General features: G+C 44.6%; 1 protein-coding gene across 1 annotated transcript in view; it reads left to right on the forward strand.

Annotated features, from left to right (window-relative positions):
* MAD1L1 (mitotic arrest deficient 1 like 1) overlaps positions 1-18,411 on the forward strand; it is a 290,904-nt gene extending 272,493 nt beyond the window's left edge. Inside the window, exons 14-15 of the mRNA XM_006034449.3 lie at positions 11,243-11,331; positions 18,252-18,411. Of these exons, the coding sequence (XP_006034511.2) occupies positions 11,243-11,331; positions 18,252-18,411 (249 nt within the window). The remainder of the gene's footprint in view (positions 1-11,242; positions 11,332-18,251) is intronic.
* The last annotated feature ends 280 nt before the right edge of the window (positions 18,412-18,691 follow it).

The raw sequence follows: 18,691 nt of genomic DNA on the forward strand, positions 1-18,691 counted from the left end.
AGTCCGTAATGCCTATCTTAGCCTTTGAGGCAACAAATGAGAGCAAGATAAGGGACAATTCCCCTGTATTTACGTTGCCTCTTGTCTATGCTTTGTCTCAGTGACCTTAGAATAGATTGCCCCCAGCCTTTGTCATTTTGGCTATTAGAAGCTTGGAAGTAGCACTGGTTGTAGTCGGGGTCACTCTGAACTATCCCATCAGGACAACAGAGTCCTTCAGCAGAAGCTGCAAAACCCGATTTATCCCCTGAGACTAGAAGATCCTATAGCAGAACTTTTCCTGTGACCTCTTGATAAATAATGAATGGGTTCCCCATCCCTTTTTTGAATCACTTAATTGAAGCTGACAATTCTTTGTTGGATTACAGGATCTGACTTGTCAGGAGAATTTTTACTTATTTATGAATACTTCATTAACCTCTAAAGACTGGCTGAATAAAATTGGGCTCCTGCCAGGCATTGTCCTGTTGATGCTGTTCTCGGTCCTAGTGTCATCTTACATCCTGCACTTTTTCTTCCCCTTTGTACTAGGGGTAGGACTTTACTGACGGTGGCAGGGGGGACAGTGTGTCCCAAATGCTGGGGGAGCCAGACTTGCGTTCTGGCAGTCATGCCAAACCAGTGGTATTCAAGGGTGAATCACTGTTCGTTTTCCTTTCTGCAAATTTTTTGACAGTGACAGTAGTGACTGAAAGGGGTCGTACACATGCACTATAAAAGGGAAGTCCAACTTAGCAGTGCCTGCTTTATTCTTTGTATTTTGCCATAGAAGGGGAGGGTCTCTCTACCCCCTGCGCATTCAGAACCGACCCCTTCCTTTGCTGTAGCAGGAAGGTCTCCTGTTGGCTCATTTAGCTGGAAAACTTGGAGTGCTTCTGAATCAACTCTTCTTCATTCTGTTTTGGGGAAGGGCTTGGGGAACAAGAGCAATGACTTCAAGCATCTGCCACTGTTTCTTGGAGGCAATTGGAAGCCTCTGCTGAGAGAACTTCTTTTATGTGGCACTAATTGGATTTCCTGCACCATCCCTTTGCTTCCTGTAACTGGGACTTCAGAAAACACACTGAGCAAGAAATCCTGATGTCCCCGGCTCGCTCTCCCTCCTCCAGCTGAGCCAGAAATGAGAAGAGCGCCTCCAGCAGTAGAGAACACCGACACATTCGTGGTTGCAGCATTTATACAAGGTGAAAAAAGGGCTTTTCCTAAAAGCATGTTGAAGTATTTGCCCCTACATGCCTCTCTTCACCCTCTGAGGGTATTTATATTTGGAGAGAGCCATCTCCAAACGAGATTGTTTCAGGCTGCAAGCCCAGCACTCAGCCGAATCAAGCAAGGCCTTACTCCATCATGCCCATGTCCTTAGAGATGGAGGAAGCAGAGATGTCCCAGTTGACAGCCCTGTCCGAGGCCACCGCAGAAGCGCTCACAGCTCGGCCGTCAGATTCCAGCAAATCTGCAAATTCTGCTTGGTACCTTGTCACAAGGACGTAGGAAAGGGGAAAGGCCCTTTTCTGTAGTTTAATCAGAGGAAATGCATTTGTTCCTCACTTAGTGTTTTTCTTTAAACACTTGTTATTTGGGGACTGACTGGCAAGGACCCTGAAGAAGAGGAAACACTGAAGTGAAGTCAGAGGTCACTATCTAAGACTTTGGCTGAATGCATCAGAAATCCCCCTGTAGTTTATTTCCAAGAACCGAGAGCCAAATCTATTATAAGCAAACTTGGCGCACAGCTCCGCAGCTTCATTTGTGACATGGGGTCTGCATCGAAAGCTCCTGAGAAGCCCAGCGTTAGCAGCTGTACCTGTTTCTTGGAGAGTTCGGCCCTACTCTGGAAAAGGGACCCATCTGCTGCTTTGTCCGAGAGCACAAGCGATGCTCCGTTGGTGTTGCGGGCTGCAGCGATGGCATTCTGGCTTCCTGGCTCCAGGAGCCTTGTCGCGCTCCCTGAAGAGATTGTTATTCAGTGTTGTGCTGTTCCTAACCAGGGGTAATGGGTAGGAGGTGTCAAGTATTTAAGTCTAATTACTCGGGAGCATCGTTCCTCTCAGTGGACACCAGCTGGCTTGCTGTCCCTGGTGGGAGGAGCTTTCTGTAGCAATTAAAGGGAACAGTCTTTCTGTCTGCCGGTGGAAGCGGTGAAGCAGGTCTGATGACAGCGGAGAGACTCGGCACCGACATGGAAGTCGGATGCTTCCTCTTCAGAACGAGCTGCTAGAAGAGGTTAGGACCTTCTGCTGATGCGTGCCCTGCCGTTGGTGCGGGAGGGCACAAAACTAGAGTAAGGAAATGGGAGCACAGCTGAGCAAAGGGGAAGGGGATCCATGCTTACTACTTTCTCTAGACCTGGGAAGAGGAAAATGGGGAAGAACGTGGTTTTACAACAAGCTCTCAGGCCTCACAGCTCTCCTAATGTCCTCAGTGGCTGAAGGCAGCTTGCTGCTTTCCATTTGCCTCTAGTTCTTTTGCTCAGGATGCTGCTTTCTCCCTAATTTAGCCTCTTTTGATTTCTGAAGTCAGCTTCTTTCCCTGGGAAGTGTCCATTATGGTTTTCCCCAATCAGTCATGCCTAACACCAATCCCAATGAGACCTTCGATGAAAGAAAGTGCATGTGGGAAAGGAATGAAAACAAAGACAAAATACCAAACCCGTCAGCTGACAAAAACCATAGCTGGACCAGTGCTTCAGTAAGTAAAGCTTACTAGGTTGAAACCTTTCATTGCAGCCTATTGCATAACCTATTTTTGTCCTGAATAAGGTATTTGAACATCTTAGAAGAAACCAAAGGGATTCCTGTACTCACGCAGATCATTTTGTCTAAATTGACACGTTTAGATATAGCCAGATTTAGAAGCATAACTGGACAGTTCGTACTCTGGACGCTGGCAGCGGCAGTGACTGGACCAGTGGCAACAGCCGTTATTTTTGCATCCGGTTTCTTGCTCCCCCTCCTTCCTCGCTTAGCTGGTGTCCAGGGCTGGTGACCCACTCATCCTCCCTTCGGTTCATGAGAATCAGCTGCTTTCTGTGCAACTTCAGACTCTTGATTCTAGTGCCCTGTTGTGTTGTGCTGAGACATTGAGACCTCTAGGTAATTAGTTTTGTGTAACGTGTGTGTCTGCATACCCGTCCGCACCAAATTCTTACCACTGCAGTTGCGTCTCTTTGCACCAGGGTTAAATTTGGCCCTCTCAATTTGTTTGCAACTTCACCAGGAATGTCTGCGACTACAGAGCATGAAATGAGTCATGTAACGAAAAACCATGGACTGCTTTGCATCTCTGGAGCAAAGAAGGGGAGATGGGTGAAAGCTCATTAGGGCTCTCTTGAATTAGATGAATTAGTTAATGACTGTGCCGTGCTTTGAAAATGCAAATGCTGGTATCACTGCTAAGTCTGATTATAATAATCAATCTTCCTTTTTGAGAGGGTTCTGGTGACAGGAGGAGCGGGGAATGAGAAGAGCAAGGTTGGGACCAACTTTGTAGATCCCAACTGCATTTCATTGCTCTCAGTTACAAAACCTGATGCTGCCTGATAGTCCAGCAAAGCTGGAACCCGAGGCAAAGTGCGTCTGGAAGGAGTGACGTTTGCTATCAGTAGTGGCTCCCTGGCAGGTCAAAGTAATTTTGTAATTTATTTTTTTTATGACTGTCCTGGCAGGAGGAGAGGGGTCGCCTCCTGTTCCTGCATGTGAGCAAGTCCTGCTAATGGGGAAGATGGAAAGTGCCTCAGAGGCAGGATCCTCCGGGGGGACAGCAGAGAAGGGAGAGCGGCTGCTGCAGATGTCCGGTGGTGACAGCTCCTTCTCCCATGGCACTTGATTCGTTTGTAGCAAGCGCTCCTAGTAATTACACCTCTTAATTTAGGAGAGCGAGTCAGAGAAAGGAATATAAATTTGTGTATTAACTTTAGAGATTGGAAATAGAGCAAGCGAGCCTTCTCTCCAGGAGATTATATTTGGAAATGAAATAGAGTGACATTCAGTATAAACTTGAAAAATTGCTCTCTTTAACAGCAACAGGAAGAAAAAAAACACAATCCAGACTGTATTGGAAAAGAAGCCCAAGTCAGCACATGTCCGTTCCTCTGTTGTATCCATACAATAATATATACACCCGTACAATAATATATACACCCGTAGGCTTTTTTTTTTTTTTTAAGGAACTTATTTGTAGGGAGAGTGTTTCTCCCCTCTCCCTTCTCACCAATAAAAGAACTTTGTTACAGACCAATTAACTCATACAGACTGTGGGATTATGGGTAAGGCTGATCCATTTAGCCACTGTGGCTTTTTAAAAACACTTTCTATGGCTTTTGTTTCATTGGAGTGTGAAATAGGTAGTTCTAAAGTACTGTTATTGGGTATCCAATTCTCTTTTCTCTTCCCTTTTCTCAACAATAGCATCATGGATTAGCTTTCCCTAAGAATAAGCAGTAACTAATCCTGTGCTGCTTAGTCCATTTCTCAACGGCAGGTCGTGTAGCCAGGACTGTTCTGGTTCTGTCGAGCCGTGGGGTCAAAGATAATCAACACGTGACTTGGCCATTGAGAAATCTGGTGCTGCTTGACTCTTCCCCGGGATGTCCTCCTTTGACAGTTCAGGACAGCTCTTGTACTCCCCTGTCACATTGACAGGTCATGGCTTAGGCCAGGCGTGGGCAATTATTTTGGGCAGAGGGCCACTTACTGAGTTTTGGCAAGCTGTCAAGGGCCACACAACAGGCAGACAGGGGCAGATAAATATTAATTTTCTAAATTTCAAGGGGCCCGCAGGCCACATTTTGTCCACCTGTGGCTTAGGCAGATGTTCATGTTTTCTTTGCATGGAGTGATTGATCAGAAAGGGACTCTGGAGTTTATTTCTCCATTAGTATTGCCATGTGCCCGGATGAAAGTCATTGATGTGCACCAAGTTATCTGGGACCTTTGGTTGGGCATCAGGAAATATGGGAGATGAGGCCACCAAACACTGCAGCAAGGGAGGTAAATCCAATAATACAAAATATTTGCTACTGTCTTCACAGAACAAGAGCAGCCAGCCTGCAGCACTTGTGCCACAGGTAGCCTGTGTGTGTGACATGGCAGATTAGGGAGGGGACAGAAAGCACAGCAGCAAATATGGCAGAAAACAGAAAGCAGAGCAGGAGATTGGGCAGGGAGCAGAGCGGCAGATCAGATAGGGAAGGGGATTAGAGTGGTACTTGGGGAGGGCACCGGGCTAATTTGTGGCATTTTAGTTAAAAAGTTTGCCCCCCACTATTGTAAGAGGGTTCAGCTAATGCTACAAAAAGAATTGGCATCTCGAGTATCTGCTGGAGGATGACACGCTCTGTTTCCAAACTTGGGTGTACAGGTCATATTAAGGGTCCCCTTTTCTTGGTTCTAGTCTTCAGGCATTCATGCTTCTCCCTTCCAAACCTGCTTGGTTTCCATACGCTTAAATATTTATGAATTTAAATAGCTTCCCGAATGGTGTTGAGACTTGCAGTCGAACGCAACCTCTCAATTCACCTTTCTGTGCTGACTCCATATGATTCTCTTATTTATTTCTGCCTTTTAAAATCAGGCTCTTTTGGCTGAAGAAGGTCTTTCAAAGGATGTTGCATCAGCCCATTGTTAAGTAAACCTTTGGACTTTTAGAATGGATTCATCACTTCCCCCTTTTTTACAGTTCTCTGCATGCTGAATGACGTGCAGACAGGCTTCATCAGTATAAGGCTGCTGGATCAGCCCCTCACTGTAATTCATTCATTTGCAGCACGCCGGTGGTTTGAATAGTCACTCCCTTTCTCTAGGATGCGCTCTTGTCTGAATCTGTGTTTACAAAGAGGGCAAGTAAACCTGACCCTTTTTTCCAGCAGGCAAACAAATGCTGATTTTGAGCAGCAAGCTGAAATACTTTTGACATAAAATAACAAATCTGCAGCAGTGCTTTGAAACCTGTGCTCCCAGAATTTGGTACCTAATTCTTGTTTCCGTGTATTAATAAGTGCCCTGACTTTAACAGGTGGCTTAAAAAGCACCTTAAATCCAGTTTAATGACTTAGGAGCCCAGGCCCCTTGAGAGTTTTGAAACTGGGATGTGGGCTTCAAAGTCACTTAGGTGTTTTTGAATATTTTAACTGTTTATGGGCAGCCACTCTTCCAGTGGAGGTAGCCGGAGCTGTTGGGTACCCAGTGTCACTCGGAATCAGGTTGCAAGTCATTACCAAGGCACTATATTGGGAGAGGAGGGTTCTGGGGCTAAAATGGACAAAATGCCGCATGTGCATCTTGGAATCCAAGCATCTCAGATGCAGGATCTGCTTTGATTCACTGTCTGGAACTGCATCCATAGTTGTGTGTTTCCCCTGCCCGGTAGGGGTTGTTTTGGTCCTGCATGTAGAACAGGGAAACCGAAATAAATGCATTCCTTAGTTTGCTATAAGTGTTGGTAATGCCATTAACACTTGCCGGGGTACAGCCATCTGGAAATCCTGTCCAGGCAGGTTTTAAAATGGAGGTGGGAGAGAGGAAGCCAGTCTATTTAATTCTAAACTGTATAGTAATTTTAAAGCTTCTCCTCTACTCTGTTAATGATAAAGATTGACTCATGGGGGTTGTATTTATTTATTTATTTATTTATTTATTTTAAAGCATCATTCCAGTTCACTGTTTTGAGGTTGAGCACGCGCACACACACATGTGCGCACACACACACTGTGGCCCTTTCATCCTTAATGATAACAAGAGATTTTTAAAAAAAAATGTAAGATGTACACTGATTACATCTAGTCACTAGCTCTAAAGTTTACTAGAAGTCAAGAAAATGAAAAGGGGCTGGATATAATGGAAGTGGTTTGAGGGAAGGGCTGGAAAGGCGTCGCTGTGCCAATGGTCGGAGTGTTTACACACTGGTTTATTTTTTCTCTCCAGTAATGGTCTCTGACATTACTTGTCATTCTGCCTTTTCTAGTGTCAGAAAAGCCTTGGCTAACCTAAAAAAAATAGCCCAGCTCCTTTAGAAACCAGTAATATATTCCAGTCAGTGGAGACAAGAGTATTATGAAGGGACTGATCCTGAGGAGTTTGAGCTCGAAGTTCATATAGGAGTCACATTCCTTGAGCATTTCTCAGGATCAGGAGAGGAGATAAAATGCACTGCACATAGTGTTGTGCATCAGTAATAAAGCAAAATGCTGATTTTTGCATTGGACCTCTTTTTGACGGCTAAAATAACCAGAACAACTTCAATGGGCCTTAACAACCCGAGATCTGTCCAGAACGGAATTTCCTTGGTGCAGGAACTGAATAAGCCTGCCTCAGACCATCTCCTGATAAGCTGGTGTATGAGCTAGGCCTGGGTTAAGGAAGAGATGACGGGAGGGAGTAGACAGCACAGAGAAGGATTCTGGACAGTCCTGTTGCCTACATTTGCTTTAAGTTAAGATGCCCTATTGTGTAGAAGGTGAAGGTGTGAGTTGTCCAAGGCAACAAAGTCTAGCTCAGTCAGTTATGTGAAAGTGTTTCTAAAGGTCAGCAAAAGTTAGGCAGAAAATCTGAATTAGCCCAAAGACGCCTACTGAAACCACCCAAGGACTGTGTTAAGGTCAAGTCTTGTAAACAAGTTGACTGGAAATTAATTGACCAAAATTGATGTGCTGGAAATTAGGCCTAATTGGTGGACAGAATAACATGAGGATGGGCTATTCTATCCATCACTCTTTTGGGATCCATAATTTGATGCTGACAGCCAGAGGACGCAAGGGCTGGAACTAGTGACCTTTTCCCAGGCGGGGGTCTGCAATTCACCATGACCATTAGTCCTTCACCCCAATCGTAGGAGGTATCGAGACCAAGCTGAGCCAGAGAGGTCCTCAAATGAGAGGTACAACATGACCTCCCCAGGGATGCCGGGTCCTGATAGCCACCTGCAACATGAGACTTTCATCTCTGTTGTCATCCCCTCCCACATGTCCTCTTTTCCTTTTTTCTCCCCTTTTCTGACTTAGCAAGCTAGGACCACATCTCTTGCCATGCTTCTTGCAAACCTGTGACTCCAGAGATGGCTAAAGGCATGCCTTAAACAACCTGATGCTTGCAGAAGCTTGCTGGTCTTGGAGTTGCTAGTAGGGCCAAGTGCTGTCTGTGGCTCTCTCTTTTCTCTAGCAGGATGAGATTGCTTGTACCAGTCAGCACCCGGAATATGATTTTCTGTCTTTGCTGTCCTTTTCTCTCTATTTTTGTGAGTGTTTGTCCTGTTTTACCTTCAAGGAAGCAGGATCAGCCTCCAACAAGAGCAACAGCTCCAGCCCGTTGCAATCAGCTATTTCTTTTTCCTGGGAAAGGACAATTAACACCCTCTAAAAGGTTGTCAAATGCAGGAGAAGGCGGTGTTCCTTAAAGAAGCTCTCTATAGCTAAAGGAGTTGAGGCGTAAGCACTGTTGTTAGAGTGAAAGCCTTGCTGAACACCGTGCTGTTCAAATGATCCACTGTTTGGGTTTTTTTTCCTTTCGATAAAAGGTTTAACAGATTTTTATAGTGATGATTTTTGCCTTGAGACTGAATAGATAGAGGTCTATGCACTCAAAACCCTGAATCCTTTTTATCTATTAACATGGCCATGTCTGCATACACCTCTTACTCTGATTTATTGCATCAATATTAATGCAGTCCCACCTGCCCCCATTCTCAGCAGCCACATTTAGCCTTGGGTTGCCTCAGCCCTGGAGCAGGTTAAAATCGGGAGGGCATAAAGATGATGTCTAAAGCCCCCTTATGCCTCCCTGCCCATGTGCTCCTCCTCACCTCCCGTGACTTGTTTGAACACATGCAATACAGAATCTCACTCGGTTTCTAACGGAGCCGCTCGCGAGGTAATTGGTACGCAGTTATCAGGAATTCCTGAGTCTAACCTGTCATCACCAACATGCCACATAAAGGACCTGCGCTGATGCTTTCCATTGCAGCACACTCGTGTGAGCAGGTGCACACCTGTTGCCTTGTTCCATTACACACTCAAACTTTTTGCTTGTCCACGCAGTGACCGCACACAACCCCAAGCCACAGCAGCAGATTACTAACCCCCCGTCTTCTTCAGAGGAGCCAGCAGTGATTTATCGGCTCATGTCAGTAAGCAGGTGGCAGTTGGACTCAAGGCTGAGGCCGCTTAGCTTATGATAAATAACACATTTACCAGCCCTTCCATCTTCAAATGCTGTCCACATGCAGCCTGGAAAGCAGTGCAGAACTGTAATAACAAACCTCATCCCAGCCTTGAGCGGAGATGGGAAGCAGGGTGTATAATGAATGTTTTCCTGCTAGAAGTAGGTTGGAATTGAAGTCTGCTGCCAGTGCTGGTACCTTGATTCGCATCCCTGGAATTATCTAGAGCACTTGCTTTATCCCAGCCATCTGCGATGGGCTGAGTGGGGAGAGATAAGCTTGGTAATCAGAAAATTGAGGAAAACATTTCTTGCTGTGATAATCTTATCAGCTAGCTAATATGCATTAACATTTTTACAGCACGGTGGTGCAGGTGAGCTTTTGCTTTTTTTTCTTCTCTCTCTTCTTGAAAGGGGTTTGGCAGGAAATGGGAGCAAAAACATGCATCGGGGTTCCAAAGAAGATGGTGTCTAGAACATCTTGCCTCACTCTTTCTCCCTAAAAATACAGGAAAAATCTGACCGTTCCCTGCTGCTGCATCTGCCTGTACCTGGCTCCATGATCCTGAAGCATTTCATGGGGCACCCAGGTGGGCAAAAGTATATAGATTGAAACTTGATTCCCGGCTAAGTGTTATTACTAGGTGCAGCTCGGCAGTTGTCCGTTCGTTCTTGCCTTCTTACTCATGTTCCTTTCTCCGGTTGTAACTTGGTACCAGCTTCCTGCATTCGAGCCCTGTCCGTCAGTGCAGAATTGTGATGCTCTACAGGCCTAATCAGTACAGCTGAAGGAACCTGTGTTAATGCATTAATCTACCTGATGCCGAGTCCTCTGTGTTCATACGGTTTCGTCTGTAATGAAGGTTGTGTTGTTTATTGTTTTCCTTATAAGTGAAAATCACAACATCTGGCTATAGATTTATGAGCAGGGTTAGCAGTCAGGACGCACATGACAGATGAAGGAAAAACCAGAGAAGTTCACACTGTGAGGTAGTAATACAGCTGTTGCATGCGCTCTGTACAGTCTTTCTCTGCTTACAAGTTTGGAGGCTTTTTGGGGAGTGAGTGCTGCCATTTCCCCTTCCCCTGCCCATGGTGTCTTAGCAGCTGGGTGGAGAATACAGATTCCAGTGGTCAAAGAGACTGAAGAGATTTCTCCGTTCCTTTCCTTATGTCCCCAACTAGAAAATGACAGGGCCTGGATAAGAAGTATTCACATGTGAGATTGTGGATCTTCTTGGTTGAGAAGCTTGAGGTAAAATGCTTCCTTAATTCTTAATCTACTGGCCCCGTCTCACCTGAACAATTTAAGTTACAAGAGGCCTGTGCATGTGAAATTGTTGGAAAGCATCCGCTTTCCAATGGCTATGCCATGAAGGAGCTTCCGAGTTGGTCTGGACAAGGCACCGACATCATCTTAGCTGGGGTTCATTTCCTTGGGGAGGAATTGGTGTTAAATGAGGTTTAAATTCCAGCTCTGAACCTCAGGAGCTAAGCAAGCTTTAGGTTCATATAAGGGGTTCTCTGCCTTAGATGATTTGTGGAGAGTCATAAGGAACATGCCTAGAAGAGGAGTAGTGAATGTTGAATAAAATAATCCCTTCGCTGCCTTGGACCAAATGCCAGGGAAGCTAAATGGAGGCATAGGGAGAGAGAAGAGTGTTAGCTGTGGAGCTGGCACTTGACGCATGAAATTGTACTTGCCATGGTACATTGAAACGGTTCCAGTTTCCAATTTTGTCGCCTTCAGGTAGAAGAGCCACAAGACTAAAGAGACTTGCACCGCAATAGAGTTGGATATAGGAGCATAGTTTCCATTGTAGTGATATAACGATGGGGCATTGAGTCCAGAATCCTGTCTCATAGAGTTACTGTGATCTATGATGTGTCAGAGGAAGGTGAACAAAACCACAATGCACCTGGGCACTGCAGCTGCACAAATATTGCATGTTTTAAAGTCCCCAAAGTTTAAGGAATCAGATGTTTAGATATGGTATAGCACTTAAAACTCTCCTCCCTCCTTTCAGTATTTACAACGGTCCATAATATCTCTTAATTTGTTGTGTGAACTAACGTCCTCTCCTGTTCTGCAGCTGGAGGCAGAGCTGAAGTTCCTGAAGTCTCAAACTTGCACAGCGGATCAAAGCCTCTTCGTCACGCAGGAGGAAGTGAACATGCTCAGGTGAGCTATGTGCAGGGAGTTGTTTCCATTTGGTAAACATTTGGGGAGCGAGCGGGGGAAGGAACCATCCATGGGCTCGAGACCCTGCTCTACTGAGAGCTATACACAACCATGAAACCTGTCCCTGTGCTGAGGAGCTTGCCATTTAAATGACAACACATTAGCATTTATCATAACACACTTCTCCTTGTAGTGTATTTCCAGAAAATAATCCTTCTTTACCAACCGACTCCAATCTATGAGCATTTCACCTTGCCTGCTCCTCCTCCCTCAACAACAAAAAAAAAGCCCTTACAAACCTAAGTCCCTGAAGCCACAAAAAATTTTGAGTCCTCTGATCTTCTCTCTGTCTTGCCTCTTTCTAGCCCTTTCCCCCCTTGGGTCCCTCCACGCTGTTTTTGGAATCTGTCCAAGTCTCTTGCACTCTGTTAATTCATACTGCAGTGGCTCCTTCATCACGCATTCCTCCTATTTACTCGCTTCCCTGTGGACCAGCATTGCTGTTTGCGTTTGGTTTTTACCAGATCTGGACTTTAGATGCAAGACCTGTTGGCATCCTTGTAGAGGGGCTCAGAATCAGCCTTTTGTGATACTGATGTGCTTCCAGCACTGGAGAAAGAAGAATAGTTCCCTGAGTGTGCTGTTGCAGATGGCAGAGGGATACATGTTGTGATTCAATGAGAGAGAAGTTACAAAACAACATTTCAGCAGAGAATACATAAGCATTTACAAAAGCTACAGTCAAACTAGACAGCCTTTCAGCCTATTTATTAAAGCATTTACAGCTCCTGTTCCAAGGCAGGTGACATAATAAATACGGAGCACAGAAAAGTTAATCTATGTCCAGAGTGTTTTAATAAGGTTCCTTTTATTCAAACTGAGCAAAATCAGTTAGATCTTGACAACCTGCCTGTTCATTACTGAGATGATGCAGAGCTTTGGCTGGATGATTTTCCCTCCTCTTAATTCTTTTATATTTTCAGTTCCATCACCGTTAGAAGTATTGCTGCCTCTCAGGCCTGAGAGCAGGAGGTTGCAGCAGGCACAAATTACTGACCTATGTCTTCTGAATTTGCTGAACCTTTTTTTTTTTTTTTCCCCCTGCAGCTTGTTTTATAGCTTTGCAAGTGCAGCTCAGTATTTGATTGGAAGATATTTGAAAACCACAAATGTTCAGCTAAGCTATTCCAATGTAACCTAAAGCCATAAACCTAATCTTGGGGACGGACTCCTTGAGAGGCAGTTTTTGCCAATCTTTACAGCAGAGTTTTGAAGGCCCAGCATCTCCCACATCCCGTTTTGAAGAAGGTGGACCTGGAAGTCATGCAGTTTTCTTTCCTTCTCCCTATGTTCTTATTTGTGTTTAGTGTTGAAGATCTGATTTCATTTCCAACGTCTCTCAGGCAGGCTGGACCATTCTGAGGCAAGATGTCTGTAGTGCTGCAGGGGTGTACAGCATCTCATTGGCAGCAATCAATTTGAGCCTTCCTTCTGGTTGTTAATATGCTTCTCTATCAGTAAAACCAGCATCATGTTTGCTGTCTTCTGAGAGCTGGAGGCTTTCATAACATTTCTACAGTAACTCCCCAGTCTCCCTCTCTCTCCTGGTTAGTATGGGCTGCAGCACCCTTTCCATTTAGGAGAAGTTCCAGTCTCTTTATTTTCACCTCCAAGACTCATTATTCAGTGTTTATCTTCATTGAGCAGCATTTGCCATCTATTAGCTGAGCAGCTTCAAGGACGGCAGGAGAAGAAAAACAGCTGGATTTCTACATATTACAGGATGTCATTATATTGGTGGCAGATTCCTGACAGTGGGAATGGATCTCTTCTGTCCCAGTGTCCATCTTTTCCTGCCCGGGGGCAGAGGTCTCAAATCCATAATAGTGATTCTGTTATAGAGCTGCCCAGTGCATGCTGTACAGAGGTAGCCCCTGAACTTTTCTCCTCTTAGACTACAAATACCTTCAATCTGTTTTCAAGTGGCACCTGTGGCTGTTAATCCTACAGCTCTGCTTCTTCCTGGTCACAAAATCCAGCTTTCAGTGTCCTAGAAGTGGTCACTTTTCTGAGCCATTTCTAGTGAGAAGCAATGCACTGAAAGCACAATGGAAGCTGTGGAACAGGGCATGAGCTGTGGTGGTCCCTAGCAGTGCATGCTCCCTGCCTGCTCAAGCTTTAAATCTTCTCCCTGCAGCAAAGATGAAGTCGGTCAAATGTGATAAGTGAAGATAGGAAGGATTATGTGGGGAAGGGATGGGTAGGGGTGAGACATTGGTTGGTTTGCCCTTCCTCCCTCCCTTCTCTCTGGTAGGGCATTAGAGGAACTCTCCTGGGCCTCTGAACTGCCAGTTCACTTGGATGCTCCTTGTAGGTGGTGTCTCTCCACTCAGGGAAGGCACTCTTGCCTACTGCCAGAGGAGTCACAGGAGCAAGGAGCACGCACTCTACATGTATTCCTTCCCTTAAACAAAACATTGTCACAAATGCACTGTGGCAGAAAAAAAGATGGAAGAATACGAGCTCTCCAAAGTGGAAATCCCACATCTGGTGAGGGGAAGGTTTTTACGGACTGTAACACATCATTAATCTACACCGCGATAGCTTGCTTTTCTGCACTGAGCCCAACCCCTCCGGTTAGCGGCTTTTTTGGTACCTGAGAAATGGAAAGAAAGTAGCAGAAAATGGTGAGAGAAACCTGAAAAGCAGGAAAAGACTGCGCCTCCAGGCGTTTCCATATAAACCTCCCGGTTAAAAGCTAACTTCTGAAAACAAATGCAGGATAGACACAAAGGACAAAGAAATCCACATTAATCCTCTGAATCTGTATTCATGGTCTGTAAGTGAGTGCAGGCTTCTTTTTTTTTAATCTTTTGTCTCATTTTTCTTTAGTATGGAAAGTAAATTTTCAAGTGAGAAGCTTGTGAAAGACTTTATCAGTTTTTCTCCTTCTCCTTTCAAGAACAATGTGCTCTTCCGTCAGACCTTTTATAACTTTAAATGTGAAATTTTTCCCAGCATCATTTCTGAGGAGGCAATTAAAGCCAATATTAATACTGCCATTCCTCCCATCTCTCCCTCCCCCACATGCTCCTGTAAATTATATTTGCTGTGGTGTGCTGGTCTCCTAATAGAGGTAATGGTCAAACAGTTTGGTTTGCTGACTGTGGCGTAGGACAAAGTGGACAGAGTTTAGACAATAGCATGTTTTACTGAGCTGTTAATAAATGTGCAAAGGATGCCATTTTATAACCACAAATAAATAAAAATAATGCATTAAAAAAACTTCACTAAAGACTTAAGTTGGGAACAGCTGAAGGACCTTTTCAGCTGGAACAAATCTGAACTTTTTCTTTCTGCTGTCAAACAGCAACTCCAGTAAATCCTAAATGTTTTCTATGGATTTAGCAACTGGGTACAGTTACAGTAATTCAAAAGGAATTCATGTCCTTGCCAATGCCTATTAGTCACAGTTGCTGGAAATCTCTCTGCTCCACTCCTAACACCGTCTCCTTGCCATCTGGATCCTTTAATAGTGGCTTCCCAACACATACATTTTTCTGCTCCATTCGATAGTTTCCTCTTCTGTGATAGCTTCTCCACATGGCAGGGCGCTCTTCACAGATGGGGCATGCTGTGAGAGATGCCCTAAGCAATGGTACCCACAGTATTTGCCAGTGTTTTAGAAGTGTGAATAAGGACAATGGGGGAGAAGAATAGGGCCACCTTTTAATTCTCCTGGAATGAACTGGACTCAGAGAATTTCTAAAGGGAAGAGTTATCTAGCTGTCCTTCTTAACATTTTCCGTAGATGCTCTGGTGATGATGTTACTGAGTATTTATTGGGCAAATTATATTTGCTTAGAAGGGCAAATGTTTTTCTTGGGCATGTAGGGTTTTTTCCCCTTATTTTGGTCCCTTCTACGTTGGGCCTTACACGTGTGCTTTCTCTGGGTGAGCAGCACCTCGATGCTCCCAGCTAGACAGCACTGGAGACCCTTGTGAGGACAGCCTATTGGCAACAGATACACAGGTCAGAGCAGGTACAAGTCCTCTGTGATCTTGGGCTAACCAAATGTCTCCCCAAGGCCTGGGAAGGTGGCTTGAAACAGCGCTGTGATTGTACTGCCTCCTTTTCTAGGTTATTTAATTCTGCTGTATGTGCTGCAGGAAAATCCTTTTAGAGATTTGAAGCAATCTTGTCAAGAGTTTAAATGTTTTCATGTTTTCAAACCTCTCTTCAAAGAGCGAATTGGTAGATTTTCAGAAGTGAATCCCAGTGATTTTTCCTGCGACAGTAAAGCTCAGTGTTTTATAGCATCAGTATTTTACAGAGCAACTGATATTTCTTCTTTCTTGCATGGAAAACTGCTTTTAAAGCAGACGCCAGTCTTCATTCTAAGCTAGACATTGAATTGACAGGTGACTGTACTTTGCCCTGGCCCCTCTCTCATTTACTTTCTCTTGTTCATCATATGATTCTGCCTTGAACTGTTCTCTCTACTTTAAAGCACCTATAGGGACTATCCACAAAGGAGGCGTAATTGCTACATAAAACATTGAGAGTTCAGACTTGGGTGTAAAATGGGTACCATTATATCTTATTGTTGGCATCTGGTCAGGTGGGACACGAGGTTGCCTGCAGACTACCATTGTCCTTATGCATATTGGGAAATCTAAATACATCACCGTCTTGGCCCAGTAACTGAGCTTACTGGGAAAATCCAGTGCCGGCCAAGTACCATCTCATCATTTGCTTGTTGTAACTTAACTACTAACCACAATTGCTTTGCTGTGCTTGTGCATAGATAAGCTCTCCCCTGCCTCTCTCTCTGCCACTGGGAAGTGCTCTCATGGACTGTTTGGGGAAGACCTAGAGAGTTTGTTAATGGGTCTTAACATCCCCACAGCAGAGATCCAGGGCACTTTACTGTGTGAAAAACAGGCCAGGAGAAGAGTGTTCTGTAAATAGCTAAAGCATTAGTGAGTCTCTAGAAATCCCTCTGGCACTGAGAGCGCAATGATGGCCCCAGCTAGCACTGGGGGGAAACAGTTCCCCAGTTAGGAAGGAGTGGTACCAACCGAGGGTGGGAATGAGGTTGCACCTTGGCTCCCCGTTGCATTGGAGCAGGTACTGTTGGGTGCTGTGATACCCAAGAGCACAGCTCTCTCTGCAGAAGGAGGCAGAGTGAAAATTAAACGACTGAAAAATTCAAGTAGCTGAACTTTCATAAGAGAACAGCTAGGAAATCTCACTCGAGGACCAGGGCTGAGAGCAACGCTCGGACTGTGCTGCAAAACGTCACCGGCTGCAACATAGATATTCTGAACACACATTCTCTACCCTGACAAAACAGCACAATTATATCAAGTACCAGCCCTCTCCAGGCAAGAAATTAAGGGTAGGAACAAGTTATTAAATCTTAAAAATACAGAATGAGAACTACATAAACATAATGGCTTAAAACTAATCCAGTTACAGCTTGATCCATTCTGAAAGCCTGCTCTTTCCCGAGGTTCCTCCATGGTAGAAGGCAGCAGAAGGGCTCAGCTGAAAAACACAATGCAGAGGGCAAGGTCCTCTAGGCAGAAACACCACCTGCTTGGAGAGGATGGGTGGTAAAGGTAGATTTCAGAGAAGACTTGAGCCAAAATACACTATGCTGAGCTTGGGGGATGTCTGGGAATCCTGTGCTTCTGATCCTGACCTTTTAGTAGCTGCTGTTTTCTGTTTCCTTATTTTATATTTCCTTAGAAGAAAAGGTCTCTGTTCCCCTGGCATGTTTTGCAAACCATTCGGAACTCTCAGTTAAAAGCACAAAATGCATTTTGAGTTTCCAGGTTTCCCACCCTCCTCTTTCTTGTGCTTCCTCAATAGCCCACCTCTGCCTCTTAATATCTGCACTCTTTATATGCGTCTTTCTGAAATGATCAAATGCTCTCCGTATCTGCTTGGACAATTTCAGTAGCCAGTCGTCCGCAGTTCGTAACTATTCCTACGGCTGAAAACGACTCTCAAGACTGCTATACTTTCTGAGAATGACCAGCAGGGGGCACCCGGACAAATACTTTGAACACCAACTAAAACAACTGAAAACCTATGGTTGTGCAACACACTTATTTGAAGTAAAGATGGTTAAAAACTGCCAGATTCTCTGGAGAAGTTTTGCAGGAATTTTTCCTTTATAGATGTGGCAGAAGGCCTGACTTTAGGGTGACGTGCATATGAAGATTCTGCCATGTCACGGCCTTTTGTGGCAGAATTAAGCACTTAAGCTGTTAATGGTTTCTGTGTAGTGGACATGGAAAGATCATTCACTTTTTTTCCAGCTGAGAAACATACCTGATAGGTACATTGATAATCAAAATCTAATTTGCACTGATGTGAATAAATATTATTAAATAGAATAATTAACTATTTTCTCTCTCTCTAAAAAAAAAAAAAAAAAAAATCTCATAAAAACCAAAAATGCCTAGAAAGCTAGATCCAAAACCTCACGCGAGTCCATATTTGTTGTGTGGTAAGTGCAAGAAATGCAAAGCACAAGGTTGCTGTCTATTGTGCTGCACGCTGTCCATGTCATAATATATTTCTAAAAATATAAATGGAAAAGTTGTACAAAAGCAAAGAACAATAGGAGTTTGTACATGTATGTGACATGGCCAAGGTCATTCAGTTGCCATAGGAGCTGTAAGTGTTGAATTTCCCAACTATTTATGTCTTAACACTGCATTGTTAATGGTGCAATAGCATGGCTTTGTGCACTCAATGAGTGTGGTGTTCACAACAGGAAGACTATTTTGTAAATGGTGTATGACTTGGTTCATTGATCCATCCTCATTGTGCTTTTTGTAGTGGCAGGACATAGCACACTGGGGGTTGCAATGTCTTCTTATTTTTTCCCCCTCCCTCTTTACAGGCTGAAGATCGAAGAGTTGGAAGCTGAGCGAGGCAAGCTGGAAGAGGAGAATAAATGTTTAGAAATGAAATTGGAGAAGCTAACACTTCAGGTAAGGGACAGGACCATGTTAAGGGAGACAGTGGTCAAGCTTAGAGAGCTTGGCATTGTCCAGGCTTGACAGATGTGCTGACAGACTGGCAGATATGCCTGTGACTGGGCATATCCTTCCACTGCAAAGATCAAAAGATCTTTGGAAGCCCATGCTGAGCCAGCCCCATGTACTTTATCTGTGTACAAGCTTGCAACATTGCTGTTTGAGCGTCTATCCAGTCACATAAGATCTGAAGCTTTTTCCACTATTCCTGGTTAGGAGCCTGCCAACCCTTACCTGTCTAGGCAGACTCCACCCCATAACACCATTGCTGCAGCTGTACTGGCAGCAGAAGCTGCAGTGTTCA

This window comes from Alligator sinensis, unplaced genomic scaffold (assembly GCF_000455745.1).
Source record: "Alligator sinensis unplaced genomic scaffold, ASM45574v1 scaffold500_1, whole genome shotgun sequence".
Taxonomy (NCBI): Eukaryota; Metazoa; Chordata; order Crocodylia; family Alligatoridae; genus Alligator; species Alligator sinensis.